This window comes from Brassica napus, chromosome C9 (genome assembly GCF_020379485.1).
Source record: "Brassica napus cultivar Da-Ae chromosome C9, Da-Ae, whole genome shotgun sequence".
NCBI classification, from domain to species: domain Eukaryota; kingdom Viridiplantae; phylum Streptophyta; class Magnoliopsida; order Brassicales; family Brassicaceae; genus Brassica; species Brassica napus.
In genome coordinates this window covers 9498284-9516746 of record NC_063452.1, presented here as the reverse complement: position 1 = coordinate 9516746, position 18463 = coordinate 9498284, and the positions used below count along the sequence as shown (strand labels likewise).

At 36.2% G+C, this 18463-nt stretch overlaps 1 protein-coding gene across 1 annotated transcript; it reads right to left on the bottom strand.

Annotated features, from left to right (window-relative positions):
• Positions 1-14676: 14676 nt before the first annotated feature.
• On the bottom strand, positions 14677-15126 carry LOC106403657 (uncharacterized mitochondrial protein AtMg00310-like). Its single transcript, XM_013844467.1, has one exon. It carries the CDS (start codon positions 15124-15126, stop codon positions 14677-14679), a length of 450 nt encoding a protein of 149 aa, XP_013699921.1.
• Between the last annotated feature and the right edge of the window lie 3337 nt (positions 15127-18463).

Below are 18463 nucleotides of genomic sequence, written 5' to 3'. Positions count from 1 at the left end.
TTCGTCGGAATTTTCCGACGACTTTTCGACGACATTCCGATAAAAAATGTAACCGTTGTAGTCGTCGGAAGTTCGTCGGTATATTCCGACGGAATTCCGACGACATTCCGATTAACAGCAAAGTCGTCGGAATTCCATCGGTATTTTCCGACGGAATTCCGACGAACCATGTGACCGTTGCCGACAAATACATATGACCGTTGTATAGCCGTTTGGGATTGGACAATTCCGACGGAATTCCGACGGACTTCTTTACATCCGTCGGAATTTCGTCGGAAAGTCGTCGGAGGTCCGTAAGCAATTTCCTATAAATACAACCCCTCCTCATTCAACTCATTCACACTTCATTCTCTCTTCATTCTCTTTAGTCATAACAATTCCGTGAAAATCATGTCTTCAGAAGTTTATTATCGTTCGTGGATGGATAAACCTCATTTGGATCCGAACACCAATTTGCTTACGGAAGAATACGTTCAAGGGATTGGAGAATTCATGAGGCTTGTTCAACAGCAACCGGATGCAAAAAGTGGTATGTTAAGATGTCCCTGCTCTTCTTGCAATAATAATAAGGTTATAAAAGAATTTGATGTTTGGACTCATTTGTATATGAAAGGGTTTTCACGTAATTATAAAGTTTGGTACCTTCATGGGGAAACTGGTTATGAATATGGTAGTACTAGCGAACCTCAGCCTGTTAGTGAACCTCAGCCTGATATTAGGTTAGAAGAATCTAGAACGGATATAGATTATGGTGTAGGTACTGAGCAGATGGTACATGATCATTATAGAGGGGAAGAACCAAACCCCGAGTCTAGGAGATTTTTTGACATGTTGGATGCAGGAAAACAACCTTTGTATCAAAATTGTAGAGATGGTCATTCAGTCTTATCATCTGCAACTAGATTAATGGGTATTAAGACAGACTATAATTTGGCTGAAGAATGTATGGATGCGATTACTGATTTTGTCAAAGGTATTCTACCTGAGGATAACCTTGCACCGGGTTCATACTACGAGGTTCAGAAACTTGTTGCAGGTCTTCAACTACCGTATGAAGTGATAGATGTATGTATTGACAACTGCATGATCTACTGGAGAGCGGATGAGACACGGAATGTATGCAAATTTTGTGGGAAACCTCGTTATCAGGAGACGAGGGGAAGAGTTCCGATCCCATTCAAAAGAATGTGGTATTTGCCTTTGACGGAAAGATTGAAGAGGTTGTATCAGTGTGAGCGCACAGCAAAAGCAATGAGATGGCATGCAGAGCATTCCACAAATGGTGAGATTAGACATCCTTCAGATGCAAAGGCTTGGAAACATTTCCAGTCAACATATCCAGAATTTGCGGAAGAGAGAAGAAATGTTTATCTTGGATTATCTACTGATGGTTTCAGCCCATTTGGAAAGCATGGAAGGCAGTATTCTCTATGGCCAGTTATTGTGACACCGTACAACTTACGGCCGAGCTTGTGCATGCGACGAGAGTTTTTGTTTCTCTCAATTCTAGTCCCCGGGCCAGATCATCCTAAAAGATCACTAGATGTGTTTCTTCAACCACTAATATATGAGTTGCAACAACTATGGGCGCATGGTTTTGAGACATACGATGTTTCGCGCAAAGAAAACTTTCAGATGCGGGCAGTACTTATGTGGACAATAAGTGACTTTCCAGCATATGGTATGTTATCTGGATGGACAACACATGGGAAGCTATCATGTCCATATTGTCAAGATGACACAGATGCTTTCCAACTAAAGAACGGAAGGAAAACGTGTTGGTTTGACTGTCACAGACGATTTCTACCACCTGATCATCCATACCGCAGGAGTAAGACTTCGTTTACGAAGAACAAGCAGGTGTTTGATGGTCCACCTGAGGAAGTTAGTGGGAAAGATTTGTTGAAGCAGTTTAGGTATTTTGATGCAGAAAGGACGCCAGATGTAGGTGGACATGAAAACATTCGAGTCAATGCGGTTGGAGAGCTACATAACTGGCACAAAAAGAGTATTTTCTGGGATCTACCATATTGGGAGAGTCATCTATTGCGGCATAATTTAGATGTCATGCATATTGAGAAGAACTTCTTCGATAATCTGATGAACACAGTCCTTAACATCCAAGGTAAAACGAAGGATAATTTGAAGTCAAGGTTGGATTTAGTCGATATTTGTGATCGTTCTGAACTTCACGTTGATGAGAACGGTACGGCCCCTTTTCCCATTTATCGGCTAGATGGTGCTAGAAAAGAAGAGTTCTTTGATTGGATTACAGAGAAAGTGAAATTTCCTGACGGATATGCATCAAATTTGGGGAACTGCGTTGATAGAAGCGAAGGAAAGTTTACTGGCTTGAAGAGTCATGATTGTCATGTAATTATGCAGCGCCTCCTTCCGTTTGCCTTTTCAGCATTATTGCCACGTAATGTTCATGAAGCAATTGCAGGGATTAGTGTTTTTTTCCGTGACTTATGCAGCAGAGTATTGACTGAAGAGGGTATTAATAATTTGAAGACAAACGCACCAGTCAGCATGTGCAACCTTGAGAAGATATTTCCTCCATCATTCTTTGATGTAATGGAACATCTTGCTATTCATCTCGCAAGAGAATTGGAACTTGGTGGTCCTGTGCAGTACAGATGGATGTATATTTTTGAGCGTTATATGCATCATCTGAAGAAGATGGTCAAAAATCAAAGCAGGGTGGAAGGATCTATAGTGGCACAGGTGATCAATGAAGAAACTGCAATCTTTGCTGAAAATTATTTTCCACCAGAAGTGCAAACAAAACACCGAAGACCTGCTCGGCATGATGATAGAGGGGAGAGAGCAACATATCATGTTACTGTCCCAAGCATGTTCAAGGAAATAGGACGACTTAGTGGAAAATTCACGAAGCGGAGACTTACGGACACTGAGAACGCTCATTTGCAAACATATTTGCTCACCAACTGTGAAGATGTTCTACAATATGAGAGGTAAAAATATTTATTCATTTATTGTTAGATTAATATTCAATAAATTTATTTCATATTGATAATATTTTTGTATATAGTGTATATATGGCGGAGTTGCGTATGACTCACAGGCATGCAACAGAAGATGAGCTTCGACAACTTAGAGATAACGGATTTGCTGCGTGGCTTCGTAGTTATGTGAGTCATATATCCTATTACCCTATGCAAATGATTAGTTTAAATTTAATATATATAAACTAATTAATTTTGCAATCATATATGTTTTTTTTTATAGGTGAATGATGGTTTGGCCAGAGGTCTTGTGTTCGATGATTGGATACGCGAATTTGTGCAGGGACCAAACTATGTGGTCAAATCATATCCTAAATTTTGTACGCGAGGATATGCATTCACAAGGAAAGGTCATTCTAAGACAACATATGATGCTGGTGTTTCATCTTCTTCTGGTGACGATGTCTACTACGGCAACATAAAAGAAATATTGGAAATCCAATTTCCTGGAATGGTTGGATTGCGTTGTGTAGTATTCTATTGTGATTGGTATGACACCACCCCAGATAGAGGAGTGAAGATTGATGCGTTTGGTGTTACATCAGTTCATTCGCGGCGGAAACTTCAATATTATGATCCCTTCATTCTTGGTTCGCAAGCTGATCAGGTATGTCAATATATTCATAATTTTTTACCAATATAATTAATTAATGTTATATATTGAACTAATACTTTGTATAATTGATATGTATAGGTGTGCTACATCAGTTACCCTCGGGTGACGTACAGAGACGATCCATGGGTTACTGTAACGCAAATCAACCCAAGAGGACGAGTGGATGGAACTTCTGATGATGATGAACCATTGCAACCAGAGTCTACCAGCAACGCCCAGGCAGTTGAAGATTTGGAAAATGTTCAACTCGTTGAGAATTTGACTGTGTTTGGACATGATGCTGTCGTACATTCAGAGCCGGAAGCCGAGGTTGGGGAGTTTGATGAAGATTCAGAAGATTCTGATTAGTTTTTTTTTTTTTTTTTTTTAATGGTCCGTCGGAAATCCCTCGCAATATACCGACGACATAGCGACGACAACGGGTTTCATTGAAAATTGGAAAGGTCGTCGGTATTTCGTCGGAAAATACCGACGACATGTTTTTCTATAAAGTTTCAATCATAAAAATCTATAAATTTAGATGCCAAAACTATGAAAATAACACATAATAAGTGTTTAGTATAGTATTAGATCGCAACCGTTCAAATATAACAACTCATTAAAATATTTATGTATGCATATCATTGTTTTCATAACATCTCATCTTAACATTATGTACTTATACAATCATATTTATATAAGCTTACACTACAAAAAATATTGTTGTGTAAAATCGTGTTATAAAACATTTTTATTGTTAAATCTTTATGCAAATACTATATATATTATCAAAGGTTTGGATTTTGCATTTAGAAACTTGAAAAGAACACCCTAAACACTAAGTCGTCGGAATTCCGTCGGAATATACCGACGGAATGTGTCCGTCGGAAAATACTGACGGACACGTTCCGTCGGAATTTCAATTAGCCCGGGAGAACCAAACCGCTTGAAAATTTTCGCGAATCGGCATTTGGTATATTTTAAATATACCGACGGAATACCGACGAACCCGTGTCCGTCGGAATCCACGGAAATAAAAACCCTTCTCCTTTCTTCTTCGTTATCTCCGCGGCCTCTCTCTCTCTCAAAACTCTCCGGCGATTTCGGCGATTTCGGCGACTCTCCGGCGATTCCGGCCTCTCTTCACCGGCGAATCCTCTCCTCACCCTCCTATCTCTTCCCCAAACCCCAAATCATGTAAGAATCATCCCAAACCTTTTTTTTTTCAATTGTTTAGGGTTTTGGAAGTTGATCTCGGATTTTAGGTTGTTTGATTGAACATTTTAGGATTGAATGGATAGTTTAGGATATATAAGTTAGGATTGTTGTTTTAGTTTTTTTTGGAACATTTTTTGATTTTTAAAAACGTTTTTTGATTTTTTAAAACGTTTTTTTTTTTTTTAAAAACGTTTTTTGATTTTTAAAACGTTTTTTGATTTTTAAAAACGTTTTTTGATTTTTAAAAACGTTTTTTGATTTTAAAAACGTTTTTTTTGAAAAAAATATAAATATTTAACACCATTTTTCTTCATTTATAAATTTTAACAACATTTTTCTATATTTATAATTTTTTTATAATTTTGTATACATATATATATATGTAAATCATGTATAGTAAAAATTTTAAAATTTTAAAATTTTTTATATTTTTTTTTAAGTTTCCACTAATAAATATTTAACAACATTTTTTTTTAAAATATAAATATTTAACAACATTTTTCTTCATTTATAAATTTTTAACAACATTTTTCTATATTTATAAATTTTTTATAATTTTGTATACATATATATATATATATATATAAAAGGTTTAATAGTTTTTTTTAAAACGTTTATAAAACCTTTTGTAAATATATAAATGAAAATATGTTTGATGGGTTAATTTTTTTTTTTTAGGGCCGAGGATGAAGCCCGCCCCGCAGCCCGTCTTCGACGTAGTTCGGTGAGCGGTTCCCGTGCATCGGTATCGTCTCATGACTCGGTTCCCGCATATATTCCCGCTCCAGCTCCCTCTGCCCCTCACGCTGCTGCTCAACAGGATCCGGGGGTCATGCCGGTTCATCTATTGGTTCAACAACCAGGTCGAGAGCATCTCCCGTTTCTCCAACTCAACCCACGACGAGGCCATAGCACTTGGTTAGTATTTTTTTTTATTTGTACCGTTATATTTTTTGCTTTAATTAACTTGCTAACTTGTATTTTTTTTAAAGGTTCACCAAGTCGAAAAATGGCATTAGCCGGAGCATCAACCAGATGATGTACTCCATGCTCCGTTTTGGATATCCAAAGTGGAGTGTGATCCCTTCCGACGAACGAGAGTTGTGGTTTCGTCAGTTTGCGGTATAGTAACCCTTCATTTTTTTTAAGTTTTTACATTTTTTACATATATTTACTTATTAAATTGTGTTTGTTTTGTAGCAAGAGTTCAACTGGCACTCCGATCTTACGGAAACAGTCCGTAAGAAATTCAACGAAAAGGCCATGGACTCTTACACAAAGCAGATAAACGCGTGGAAGACAGTTTGGCAGAAGAACAAGAAGCCACGGTTCATCAACGGGGGTGTGGGAGCAGTTGATAGCTCATTGGGAGAGGGAAGACACTGCAGAGACGTCTTCTAGGAACTCCAGGAACCGGAAGAGCGATCGTGGCGGGAAAGGTATGTATGTGCACAACCTCGGCGCTTGCTCCATGTCTACTAAGGAGGATGAACTTGTAAGTTTTTTATTATTATTTATCTTTATATTTTTTAAATAAATATTTTATATATTTTTTGGCTAATAATGGCGGTTTTTTTAGATCGAAGCAAATGACGGTAATCCCGTTGATCGTCTCCAACTCATTAAGGTGGCTCACACTAACAAGACGACGGGTCAAATTCAGGACCCCGTGATCAGAGGTGTAGTTGATTTGGTGGAAGCTGAGATAGTTTCTCAATCTCAGCCTCTCTCTGATGACGGCGACTCCACGGGAGCTTCAACCAACCTGTCTCTATTGCAAATAAATGAGATGGTTGAAAAGGTAATTTTTTTTATTAATATATTTTTTTATAATGTCGATTACTTACTTGTCCATATTTACTTACTTTAAATATTTTTGTAGGCGGTTCCTAAAAGGAAAGGAGGCCGTTTAGTTGGGTTGGCCCGTCGTGCTTCTTCGTATCCGGCATCTTCTTCGCAAGCTCCGTATGCCGATCCCATGATTCTCGAGGAGCTACATGACAAAGATGAACGGATTGGGGCATTGGAGGAGCAGAACACCACTATCCTTTCGGAGAATGCCACTATCCGTTCGGAGAATGCCACTATCCTTGCTGAGTTGGCATCCCAGAAGAAGTTCAACACCGAGATTATGCAGAAGCTAGATCGTTTGATGTCTTCGAGTTCATCTTAGTTTATTTCGGCTTTATAAAACTTTCGGAATGTTTTTTTTTTCTATTTCGGTTTGTATGAATTTTAAACTTTATGAATGTTTTTTTCCTATTTCGGTTTTTATGAATTTAAATTTTATAATATTATTAGTTTTAAATTTCCAATTTTTTAAATTTATTAATATCAAAAAATATATAAAAATGCAAAATTAATTTGTAAAAAAAAAGGGTATATACCGACGGACAACGGTCGTCGGAATATACCGACGGACATATATCCGTCGGACTTTACCGACAAACTCATTTCCGTCGGAATATACCGACGAACGTGGTTCGTCGGTATATTCCGACGACCGATGTCCGTCGGTAAATTCCGACGCCCAAAGTTCGTCGGAATAAACCGAGGAACCACATTCGTCGGAATTGTAGTTTTCCGATGAACTCTAGTCTCGTGTAGCCGCATCGTAATATCGTCGGAAGTTCGTCAGAATGACGTTTCTTGGTATTCGTCAGAAAGTCGTCGGAATTTCTGACGAAATTCCGACGAATTTTTTTTTTCGACGAAACGATACCGACGAACGGGTTCGTCGGAAATTCGTCGGAATAGACCGATTCCGACAAATTTCCGACGATTTCGGCCATCAGAATCCCCCTGTTTTCTTGTAGTGTCAGATGGATCCTCTAATGGTAAATGGTGGATCAGTCACGTTCTTAGTAGAAGCCCTATCATCTCACTAATGAAACAATGCTTGCATGATGCAGGAATATCACTCTCTCCCCACTTTATCCTTCTCGCGTCAAATACTTGGGAACGTGTATACAACATACTTGAAGTTAACTGGTATCAAGTTGTTTGGTTCAAGGAGTCAATACCCAAACATGCTTTTCTAACTTGGATTGCAATTAGGGATCGGCTGCCTACAAGAGATAGAATACATAGATGGGGTATGTTCACTCCTCCATAATGTTTTCTATGTGGTTGAGATTCGGCAAAACCTTCTCTTTGATTGCCCATATTCCACACAGGTCTGGACTTTCTTCGCCCCCAAATCCCATCTTTCACCACCTTCCTTGTTTGAAGATTGTATTAGATGGATGAGAGACCTCCACACTCAGGTATGCAGACCGGCATCATCTTTGATTCCAGAAATACAGTAATTATTTCTTAGGAGCAAGTTGGATACATTATCAAGAGCTCAGAGGAATCTGCCCTCAACCATCACTTTTTCTACTTGGTTCTTAGTCTTAACATTAGGTATTATATCCATTTTTTTGTATCCGGCTATGTCGCCTGCGTATGTGTGCTATATAATCCTGATGGAATCATTGTTTATTTAATGAAGAATAGTTTTAATTAAAAAAACAATTAAACTTTATATTGTCTTTTTGGGGTCAAAATGTGAATCTAAATACTTAGTAATATGCAATAGATACAAGTGGCTTGAATCCCATTATGCTGAAAATCAATTTGGTTTCAGTGAATTCCAAAAAGATTATGATTTGGTAAACCTGCAAAATACAGTAGCCATCAGCAAAAGATAGACATAGTCAACCCCGCATGAAGCTCCTAGAAGCACCAAACGGAGGAGGATGGAAGGCCTGCTCCGGTCATCTTGATGAAAATCTGACTCCGAACACCTATACCCGAAGACCACATGAGAGAGAGAGGGCCCAATGAACCCATAATAGAAGCTAACGCTAAAGATAAGATCATAAGAGAGTCCAGACGAGCATGCAGATTATTTTCTCTCAAAATACGGCCACACACCGTGGAGCAGACTCGGAGAAGGTGGCAAATCAGCCATAAATGATTTTTTAAAAAAAATTGGTAAGCACTAATCCCATATAAAGCGTTTAATTATTACTTATCTATTTCTTGAACACTGTTATTTTAAAATAAAAATTTATATTGTTGTGCTTACTATAACAACAATTGGTTTATAATTTAGAGATAAGTTTGTCCATAGCAACGTTTGGTATGATCTTATAACGCATTTGAATTAGTTAGGATTGTTTGCCAGTGGCGGTCTAAGACTACCATTGTAGAATTTGTAGGAATCCATCACAAGATGAAATGATAGACACGATGTCTGTGTTTTGCTACATTAAGACAAAAAGGTAAATTGCTACAAATATTTAACAAGATTAACTATAGTTTGATGCAATTAGACCTGGGCACGGAGTGGATATCCAGAAAAATTGCAGTATTTGTGATCCGCTTCGTCCCAAACAAATACTTATGTTTGTGATTTACTTCGATCCGGAAAATTCTGGATATCCAGAAGTTTAGATATCCGGAATTCTTTTAAATATTTTTGAATTATTCGATTATATCCGTCAATTCTATTTTTAAAAATATAAAATTAAATGAACAAACCTTCATAATATCAATTTAAAATAAAAATAACAATATCATACTAACAAACTAACATCTTCTACATAATTTGTAAAGCAAAAACAAAAAAAAATCAATCTTAACAAGCCTAATAAAAAACCTCATATGTTGATATTTGACTCAACATAAAAATTAAAATGGATGTGCAATAACCCAAAACAAAAAAAAATTGAAAAACAACTTAAAATAAAACAATTAAGCAAATTATATCGTAAACATGTTTAGATATAATGGTTTCTCCATAAAATTACATTGCATATCTATAAATATTCAGATCGGATCGGATATCCGGCTTTCTAAAGAATAATATTTGTGATTTGTTTCATTTTTTAAGGATACCATATTTTTCTATTTGCTTTGATTTGAAGCTTTACGGATATACAATTATTTTGATCGAATCGAGACGAATAACAGATCGGATCATCGGGAAATGTTGAAGAAGAAAATGAAAGGATATGAACAGTTGGTAAATCTGAAAAATCATTGACAGGAATAGAGAGTAAGTTAATATGTAAGTTATCATGGTTATACTCTCACTTATCTAGATAATTTATAAGTTAGTATCATTATACTCTGATTTATCTTGATATTTTACATGTTAACTGGTATTTAATTTATATTTACCTGCAATTTGATCAGTTGATGGTTGTTATTTTGTATCAAAACAATAATTAAATTATAGTTATGTATGCTTACATTTGTGACTAATCGACTTATATATGGAGTATGGAGTGCTGAATGTTAGAATTTATGTGTTTGGCTAAACCAAAATTAACTCTCTAACACATTACAACTCATATGATTAAATTTTTTTGTTCGGCTAAACATAAAATTAAGAGTTGTTTACGTATAAGGTTACTTTTCCAGATTTGTTTGCATGTTTACATACTTTGGGACTGAAAAGTACTATTTACCTTACTTTAATTATTTTCCTCCCCAAAAAACCCTTCTCGCGAAGGAACTTGTACCAAATGTCACGTTTAGTTTTCAACCAAATCTCACATAGTCCGGTCAGGTTTAAAGTATAAAGTAACCATAGTTATATTACATAAACCTGACAACATTCTTCATCATTTTTAAAACACATTAACCACACAAATGTGATCACTAACAACACAAACCTGACCACATGTCTGTAACTTTTAAATTATCTTCTCCTCCTTCTAGTGTAGACGATATTATTTAAGTGTTAAACAACTAAATCTCTAAAACGTCCATAGTGTCCACAAAATCATGACCACACAAATCTGCCCCTTGACCACACTAACATAGAAGCGGCAATCTGGATGAGAATTTCCTCCCGTTTCTGCATAACCATAGAAGCAGATCTAGGTGTAAACAATAGCTATAATCATGGGATGAGAAAATTAAAATCAGGTAAAAGAGGTCATACCATTTATTGTGGTTTCTCGAAATTGACAATAGTTTCAGAAATTAACGCCGCCGGTGAGAAATTGACGGCCGATTGAAGGGGATCTAGGTCAAACTATAAAGAAATAGGGTAAAGTAAGTTAGAATTTGTCATACCTTTCAGTGCAGGAGAAAATGCCGGGGAGTAACTGTGACCTTTGGTCTTTGGTGAGAATGATGAATCATTGGAGTCTAGGGGTTGGAAGAGAAAAAAAGGGTAAGTAATTGATTTCTAAATATTAAGGTAAGAGAATGAGTAGTTGGGTCACGGTAAAGAAAAGTAAAGCGAAGAAAAAGATAACTAAATTATTTTTAGTTTCAAGGGTAAATAAGACAATAGCACATAAAGAAGTATCTGACATGAAGAAAGTATGCTAGACTGTTATGGAGAAGAGGTAAAGTATGTCTAAGCGTAATTTTTTCTAAAATTAACTGTCTAGCAAATCGCAACACATATGATTACGAGGGTTGTATACCTGGATATAAATTTGTAAATATAACTAAGCTTAATAGCTGTTATTTTCAAACAACATACAAATCCTATTTGGTGTCTCATTGGGCTTCTTTCCATTTCTTAACTTGTTTACCACTTGGCTTCGAGGCATGGCCTCCTCGACGGCAAGTCTATTCAGAGACTTCTTCCTATCTAGAATAGAAGTACTGAAATCATTATTCGATTTTCTGAAAACAAAACAAGGATTAAGCTTTGAACTTTAGACACAAGATCAACCAAAACCCTAATCCGGGAATCGAACACCCATACTAATACAGAGAGAGAGAGAGAGAGAGAGAGAGAGAGAGAGAGAGAGAGAGAGAGAGAGAGAGAGAGAGAGAGAGAGAGAGAGAGAGAGAGAGAGAGAGAGAGAGAGAGAGAGAGAGAGAGAGAGAGATTTATGATTTTTAAAGATGGATAACTTGATTTTGCAAAGAGAAATACAAATTGTTTTTGACAGAATAATTTTAAAGAACAGAAATAGCTTTTGCTTTTGATAAAGAACAATTTTCTCAAATAGACCTTTTTAAGTTTTTGTCACAAAAATATACTTCAAAAACTAAAATGACCGAAATAGCATTTTTTATTTGAAAATTTTAAATTTTTTTTATTTTTAAAAATTTGAAATCATATCCCCAAAACCCCACTCCTCAACTCTAAACCCTAAACCTTAAACTCTAAACTTTAAACCATAAACCCTAAACCTTAAACTCTAAACCCCACCATTTAACTCTAAACCCTAATGTCTAGATTAATCACCCTAGTGTATATTTACTTTTTTGATAAAACATTTAAATCTATTTGGTCATTTTATTTTTAATGTTTATATTTGTGACAAAATTTTTTTTAAGTCTATCTTATGAAATTTCTCTTAGATAAATAGGGACATAATGGCTCTTAATGGTAACAGGTAACTAGGATAAATATATGAAAATGTTTTTTTTTTGAGCAAATGAAAATGTTTTTGTTTTTTTTTTTTTGAAACACACTTATATTAAATGATCAGACCAAAGTTGGTGAAGCCATTAAGGCCAGTTCAACAGATAAAATCTGCTTTGCTAGGCTGATTAGCACATCAGCCTCTACATTTTTCTTCCTAGAAATCCAATTGAAAGAAATACACTCGAAAGATGAAGCAAGAGCTTGGATATCTATCAAGATCCCATAGAGACCAGTCAAGAACGTATCTTCTTTAAGCGCTTTCACTAGCACTGCGGAGTCTGATTCGCAACGTATTCTCGTGAATCCTAGTTCTCTACACTTCCATATTGCCTCTCTGAGAGCCAGGGCCTCAGCAGCTAACGGGGTCCTCACTTGGTGAGCCGGTAATGAGAATGAGGATGTTCTGTTTTGTCCTTCCATCACCCATCCAAGTCCTGCAACGTTCAAAATTTCATTCCATGCAGCATCAGATTTTACGACAATACAGTTTGGGGAGGCTTGGGCTAACGTTGGGGAGAGGGAGAGAGAGAGAGAGAGAGAGAGAGAGAGAGAGAGAGAGAGAGAGAGAGAGAGAGAGAGAGAGAGAGAGAGAGAGAGAGAGAGAGAGAGAGATTTATGATTTTTAAAGATGGATAACTTGATTTTGCAAAGAGAAATACAAATTGTTTTTGACAGAATAATTTTAAAGAACAGAAATAGCTTTTGCTTTTGATAAAGAACAATTTTCTCAAATAGACCTTTTTAAGTTTTTGTCACAAAAATAGACTTCAAAAACTAAAATGACCGAAATAGCATTTTTTATTTTGAAAATTTTAAATTTTTATTATTTTTAAAAATTTGAAATCATATCCCCAAAACCCCACTCCTCAACTCTAAACCCTAAACCTTAAACTCTAAACTTTAAACCATAAACCCTAAATCTTAAACTCTAAACCCCACCATTTAACTCTAAACCCTAATGTCTAGATTAATCAACCCTAGTGTATATTTACTTTTTTGATAAAACATTTAAATCTATTTGGTCATTTTATTTTTAATGTTTATATTTGTGACAAAAAATTTTTTAAGTCTATCTTGTGAAATTTCTCTTAGATAAATAGGGACATAATGGCTCTTAATGGTAACAGGTAACTAGGATAAATATATGAAAATGTTTTTTTTTTTGAGCAAATGAAAATGTTTTTGTTTTTTTTTTTTTGAAACACACTTATATTAAATGATCAGACCAAAGTTGGTGAAGCCATTAAGGCCAGTTCAACAGATAAAATCTGCTTTGCTAGGCTGATTAGCACATCAGCCTCTACATTTTTCTTCCTAGAAATCCAATTGAAAGAAATACACTCGAAAGATGAAGCAAGAGCTTGGATATCTATCAAGATCCCATAGAGACCAGTCAAGAACGTATCTTCTTTAAGCGCTTTCACTAGCACTGCGGAGTCTGATTCGCAACGTATTCTCGTGAATCCTAGTTCTCTACACTTCCATATTACCTCTCTGAGAGCCAGGGCCTCAGCAGCTAACGGGGTCCTCACTTGGTGAGCCGGTAATGAGAATGAGGATGTTCTGTTTTGTCCTTCCATCACCCATCCAAGTCCTGCAACGTTCAAAATTTCATTCCATGCAGCATCAGATTTTACGACAATACAGTTTGGGGAGGCTTGGGCTAACGTTGGGGGAACAGCCGGTAAAGGGCTGGAGATGGTTTGGCAGGTTCCCCATTCCCGGGCCAAATAGATGGCTTTTGAAAGCGTTTCAGCTGCGGAGGTGAGTTTGTCGTTGAAAACCAGGTTGTTTCTTGCCGTCCAAATTCCCCAAAGGATCCAGGGCGCGAGTTGTCCTTCTACTCCCGTTGGCGGTAAGTTCTTCCTTGAGATGAGGTTGATCCATTGGTTCCTCAAAACTATAGATCCATTGTACTCAATACTTGGGAAAACAGGGGCCGAGGTCCAAACCTGTTTTGCGAAAGGACAGTGAAAGAACAAGTGATCTATAGTTTCCGGTAGGTTGCATCTCTTACACTTCCCATCAACATTTATCTGTCGCGCTCTAAGTGCTTCCCCTGCTGGGATTGCTCCATGAAGTGCCTTCCATACAAAGAGCTTTGTCTTTGGTGATGTTTTGAGCTTCCAAACAGCTTTCTTCCAGTCAAAGGACTGATCTGCTATCGAGGTATCCATCGGATCCGTTCTGGTTGAGAGGGAAGTTGCGTAGCCTGACTTGGTAGTGTAGCTTCCTGATTTTGCTCCAAGCCAAGACAGCTTGTCCGGCGCTCCCGTGACACTCGGTTTAATCGCTAGAATTTTCTGTTCCTCCATAGGTAGCACCCGTCGTATCATGTCGACGTTCCACTCCCTGCTGTTTGGGAGAAAGAAGTCAGAGACAGTGAGATTTAGGTACTGTAGTGAGGCCGGTCCCATTGGGCTCTCTTGTGTTTCGCAGCTGAGTCACGGTTTTGTCCATATGTTCATACTTTCACCATTGCCTACTTCCCAACTCGCATTGCTCATTACAATATCTCGGCCTATCAAGACCCCTCTCCATCCATGAGAGATGTCTCTTTTAAAATCAACAGCGAGGAAAGGTTCGTTGGGACAGTATTTTCCGAGCAGGATGCGTCCTATGAGCTTGTCGGGGTTGTTGATTATCCACCATGCTAGTTTGGCCAAGTATGCCTCATTGAAGCTCTGTATATCTCTGAAGTCGAGACCACCCTGATCCTTGGGACGAATGAGCTTATTCCAGGCGATCCATGACATCTTCTTGCGCCCCATGCTATCATCCCACCAGAACCGGGTGAGCGTTGACTGAATTCTTTTGCACAAAGAAACTGGTAGTTGGAAACAGGACATCGCGTGCGATGGAACAGGAGATAGAACACTCTTGAGCATGGTCATCTTCCCTGCTGTAGATAGGAATCTGTTGGACCACCCCTTTGCCTTTTGCTTGATCCGATCAACAATGGAGGAAAACAGATCGCATTTCTTTCTACCGAAGTGTTCGGCAAACCGAGATACTTTCCAACCCCACCTTGTTTTTGTATTGACAGTGTATCATGTACAACTGTCTTCAGTGCCGCCGGCGTCTTTCGGGAGAAGGTAATAGAAGACTTCCCTGAATTGATCGATTGTCCCAAAGCCTCCTCGTAAAGCTTGAGAACTTTTGTGAGTGCCTCGGCACTGTCCTTGCTGGCTCGTAGGAAGAACATTGTGTCATCCGCGAATAGAAGATGGTTGATCCGAGGAGTCCCTCGAGACACTTTGATCCCTTTAAGGGAGCCTTCTTCTTGTGCTTTGCTACATATGCCCGAGAGAACCTCACTACATAGTATGAATATGTAAGGTGAGAGTGGGTCTCCTTGACGGATCCCCCGGCTCGGTGTGACTCTTCCTCTAGGTGAACCGTTAATGAGGAAGGAGTACGTAACAGTGGATACACATTGTATGATCCATGAGATCCATTTGGGATGGAAGCCTAGTCTCTGAAAAACCAATCTTATAAACTCCCATTCAAGGCGGTCATAAGCTTTACTCATGTCGGTTTTAACCGCCATGGCACATCTCTTCTCCGCATCAGAGTTCTTGAGATAGTGTAAAACCTCGTGGGTGATCAGGACATTGTCCGATATCATTCGTCCCGGTACAAATGCAGACGGGTTCTCGGAGACTATGTTTGAGAGGAGTGGCTGGAGTCTCTTCGTAAGGATCTTGGATATAATCTTGTAGTAGACATTGCAAAGTGCAATAGGTCTATACTCCGTGACTTGCTGCGGGCTAGGCACTTTCGGTATGAGCCTAATATGCGTCTCATTGATCCTCTCGGGGAGTCTGTCCGTGATGAAGAAATCCTGGATCTCTCTCACTATCTCAGGGCCGACGGTGAAATGCAAGGAGTATTAATATAGTAACAGGTAACTAGGATAAATATATGAAAATGTTTTTTTTTAGTTTGAGAATCTCCAAGTAAAACCAAATGACTTAGATTTCTCGAAAACATGAACATAAAGAATATCTCAATTTTTATTCTAAGATTAAAAACCAGAAAATAATTTAAAATGCTAAAACCATGGCATTGTTGAAATATGTTAAATTAAGTATTAAGTGTTCCACAATATACCTTCAAGTGAGTACGATAGAGTCTGTTGAGAGAATATGCACATTGACTAGGGTTAAAGAGGCTACTCGTGTTGTACGTTTCTGACATGAAGTAGTTGTTGATGTAATCGTTGCTTCCGATATTGATTGTATAAAGACATTGTTGCAGTCGTTGTACTGGCACCTTTGCTTTCTTTATCGCCTTCTTGTGGTTTTGTATTTGCTTTCTTAGACTGATCCGACCACCCTACATATCTCGAGATCAATATTTTTACATCCAAGATGTCATTTTTATATAATGCTTACTAGATTCAGATCCGCGCTTTAAAAGCATTGGACTATTTTTTATCAATTTTTTTTTATTTTTAAATTAATTATATTCATCTAAAAATTTAAGATATGTTAATATATATGTTACAAAATTGCACTCTTGTATAAATGTATTATATATTTTACTAACTTTAACATGTTCGGAGAACATATTCTATATTGTTTATTTTTAATTTAAATGAATATACTTTTATATCTTTATAATAATGTCTGTTATGTTATCAATGTAATATGATTTTTCATGTTTGATTTAATATAATATTATTTATTTTATTTTAACATATATGATGAGTATAAAATATATAGAATGACATCGAACTATTAATTTTTGTTTATAAACAACAACAGGGTTAATTATTAATGATTTATGATAATTTTTCTACTAATTATGAAATTGATGAAATATTTATGTAAAATTGAAAATTTTAATAATATTTTTTAGAATTTTTATTCAGCAAATTTATCAGAAATTATATATATATATATATTATGAAAAAAAAATTAAAAGAATACTGTAATAAAATTACTAAAAATAGTTTTATACTAATGAAGGTCCTACATTTAGTAATTTCATTGGGATATTATTATAACATTCATTAAATATTTTTTTTTTAAAATGATCTAATTAAAAATATCACACATAAAAAATGTCGTGTGATTTTATTTTAATAAGATATATGATAGTTTTTATTTAGAGAAAGCTTCTTTTGTTGCTGTTGATGTCATTTTCATCTAATAAGTATGAGTAGATTCATATATATTTATGATGATTGATTGAAATACTTTATAAGTGAAAATAAATGTGAGAACATCTAGTTCTTCTTTCGTTTCATTAATATATGAGATTACCATTATTTATTTATTTTTCTTTCTTTCTTTCACTACCTATTAGATTATCATTATTCATTTATTTTATTATTATTTAATTAGTTCTTACTTCTTACCAAATGTTCACTAGTTTCTTTACGAAGTCCGCCTCCACCGGAAGCATAGTTCATCCCGGTGTGTGCTTGTTTGGGTGATGCTCCGGCGAACGGTGGAATAAAATCCTCAAAACCCGATAGCTCACCTGAAAGTTAAAAAAATCATATACACAGTGCACACATACAAATATATATATCTCACAAAAAAGGTAGTTGGGCATTGGAATAAGATCTAAGGAAATACTGGCTATGATGTCATAGATTTTACGTATTTAATAAAGTATTTAACTAAATGATAATGCAATATACAGTATTTGTTAACATATGAAAGATATTAATTTTTGTTATACTGGATCTAGTGACATCAGGGTTTATCGTTTATCAGTAAACTAGGATAATACCTGCGCCTTGCGCAAGGTGAGTTTATTTCTATATATTATCGATAATTTTTTTTATATATTTGATTATTTTTTTTATATATATACAATATTTTTTGTTGTTATTATATAATTTCTTTCTGATGGATCAAATCAATTTTTATTAAAAATGATGGAACAAAACTATAATTAATACATCATGGGTTGATCGGATTGGACATTAAACAAATTATGACATAAAAACCTTATTTTTTCCATCGAACACATTTTTGAAAAAAATGAACATTGTTATTTTCACAGTTGAATTATTTTGACTTTTATCTTCCATATGGTTTTGAAAGCTTTCAAATCAACCATCGAATTGATACATGTCATTTTAATGTTTTTAGTCGTATACTTAAGGAAAACTTACATTTTTGTAATTTAAAGTCGTTTTAAAAAATTCAAAATATAACATATAAGAAAAAGTCTAACATATAAGAAAAATATAACATATAAGGTGTCCTCATT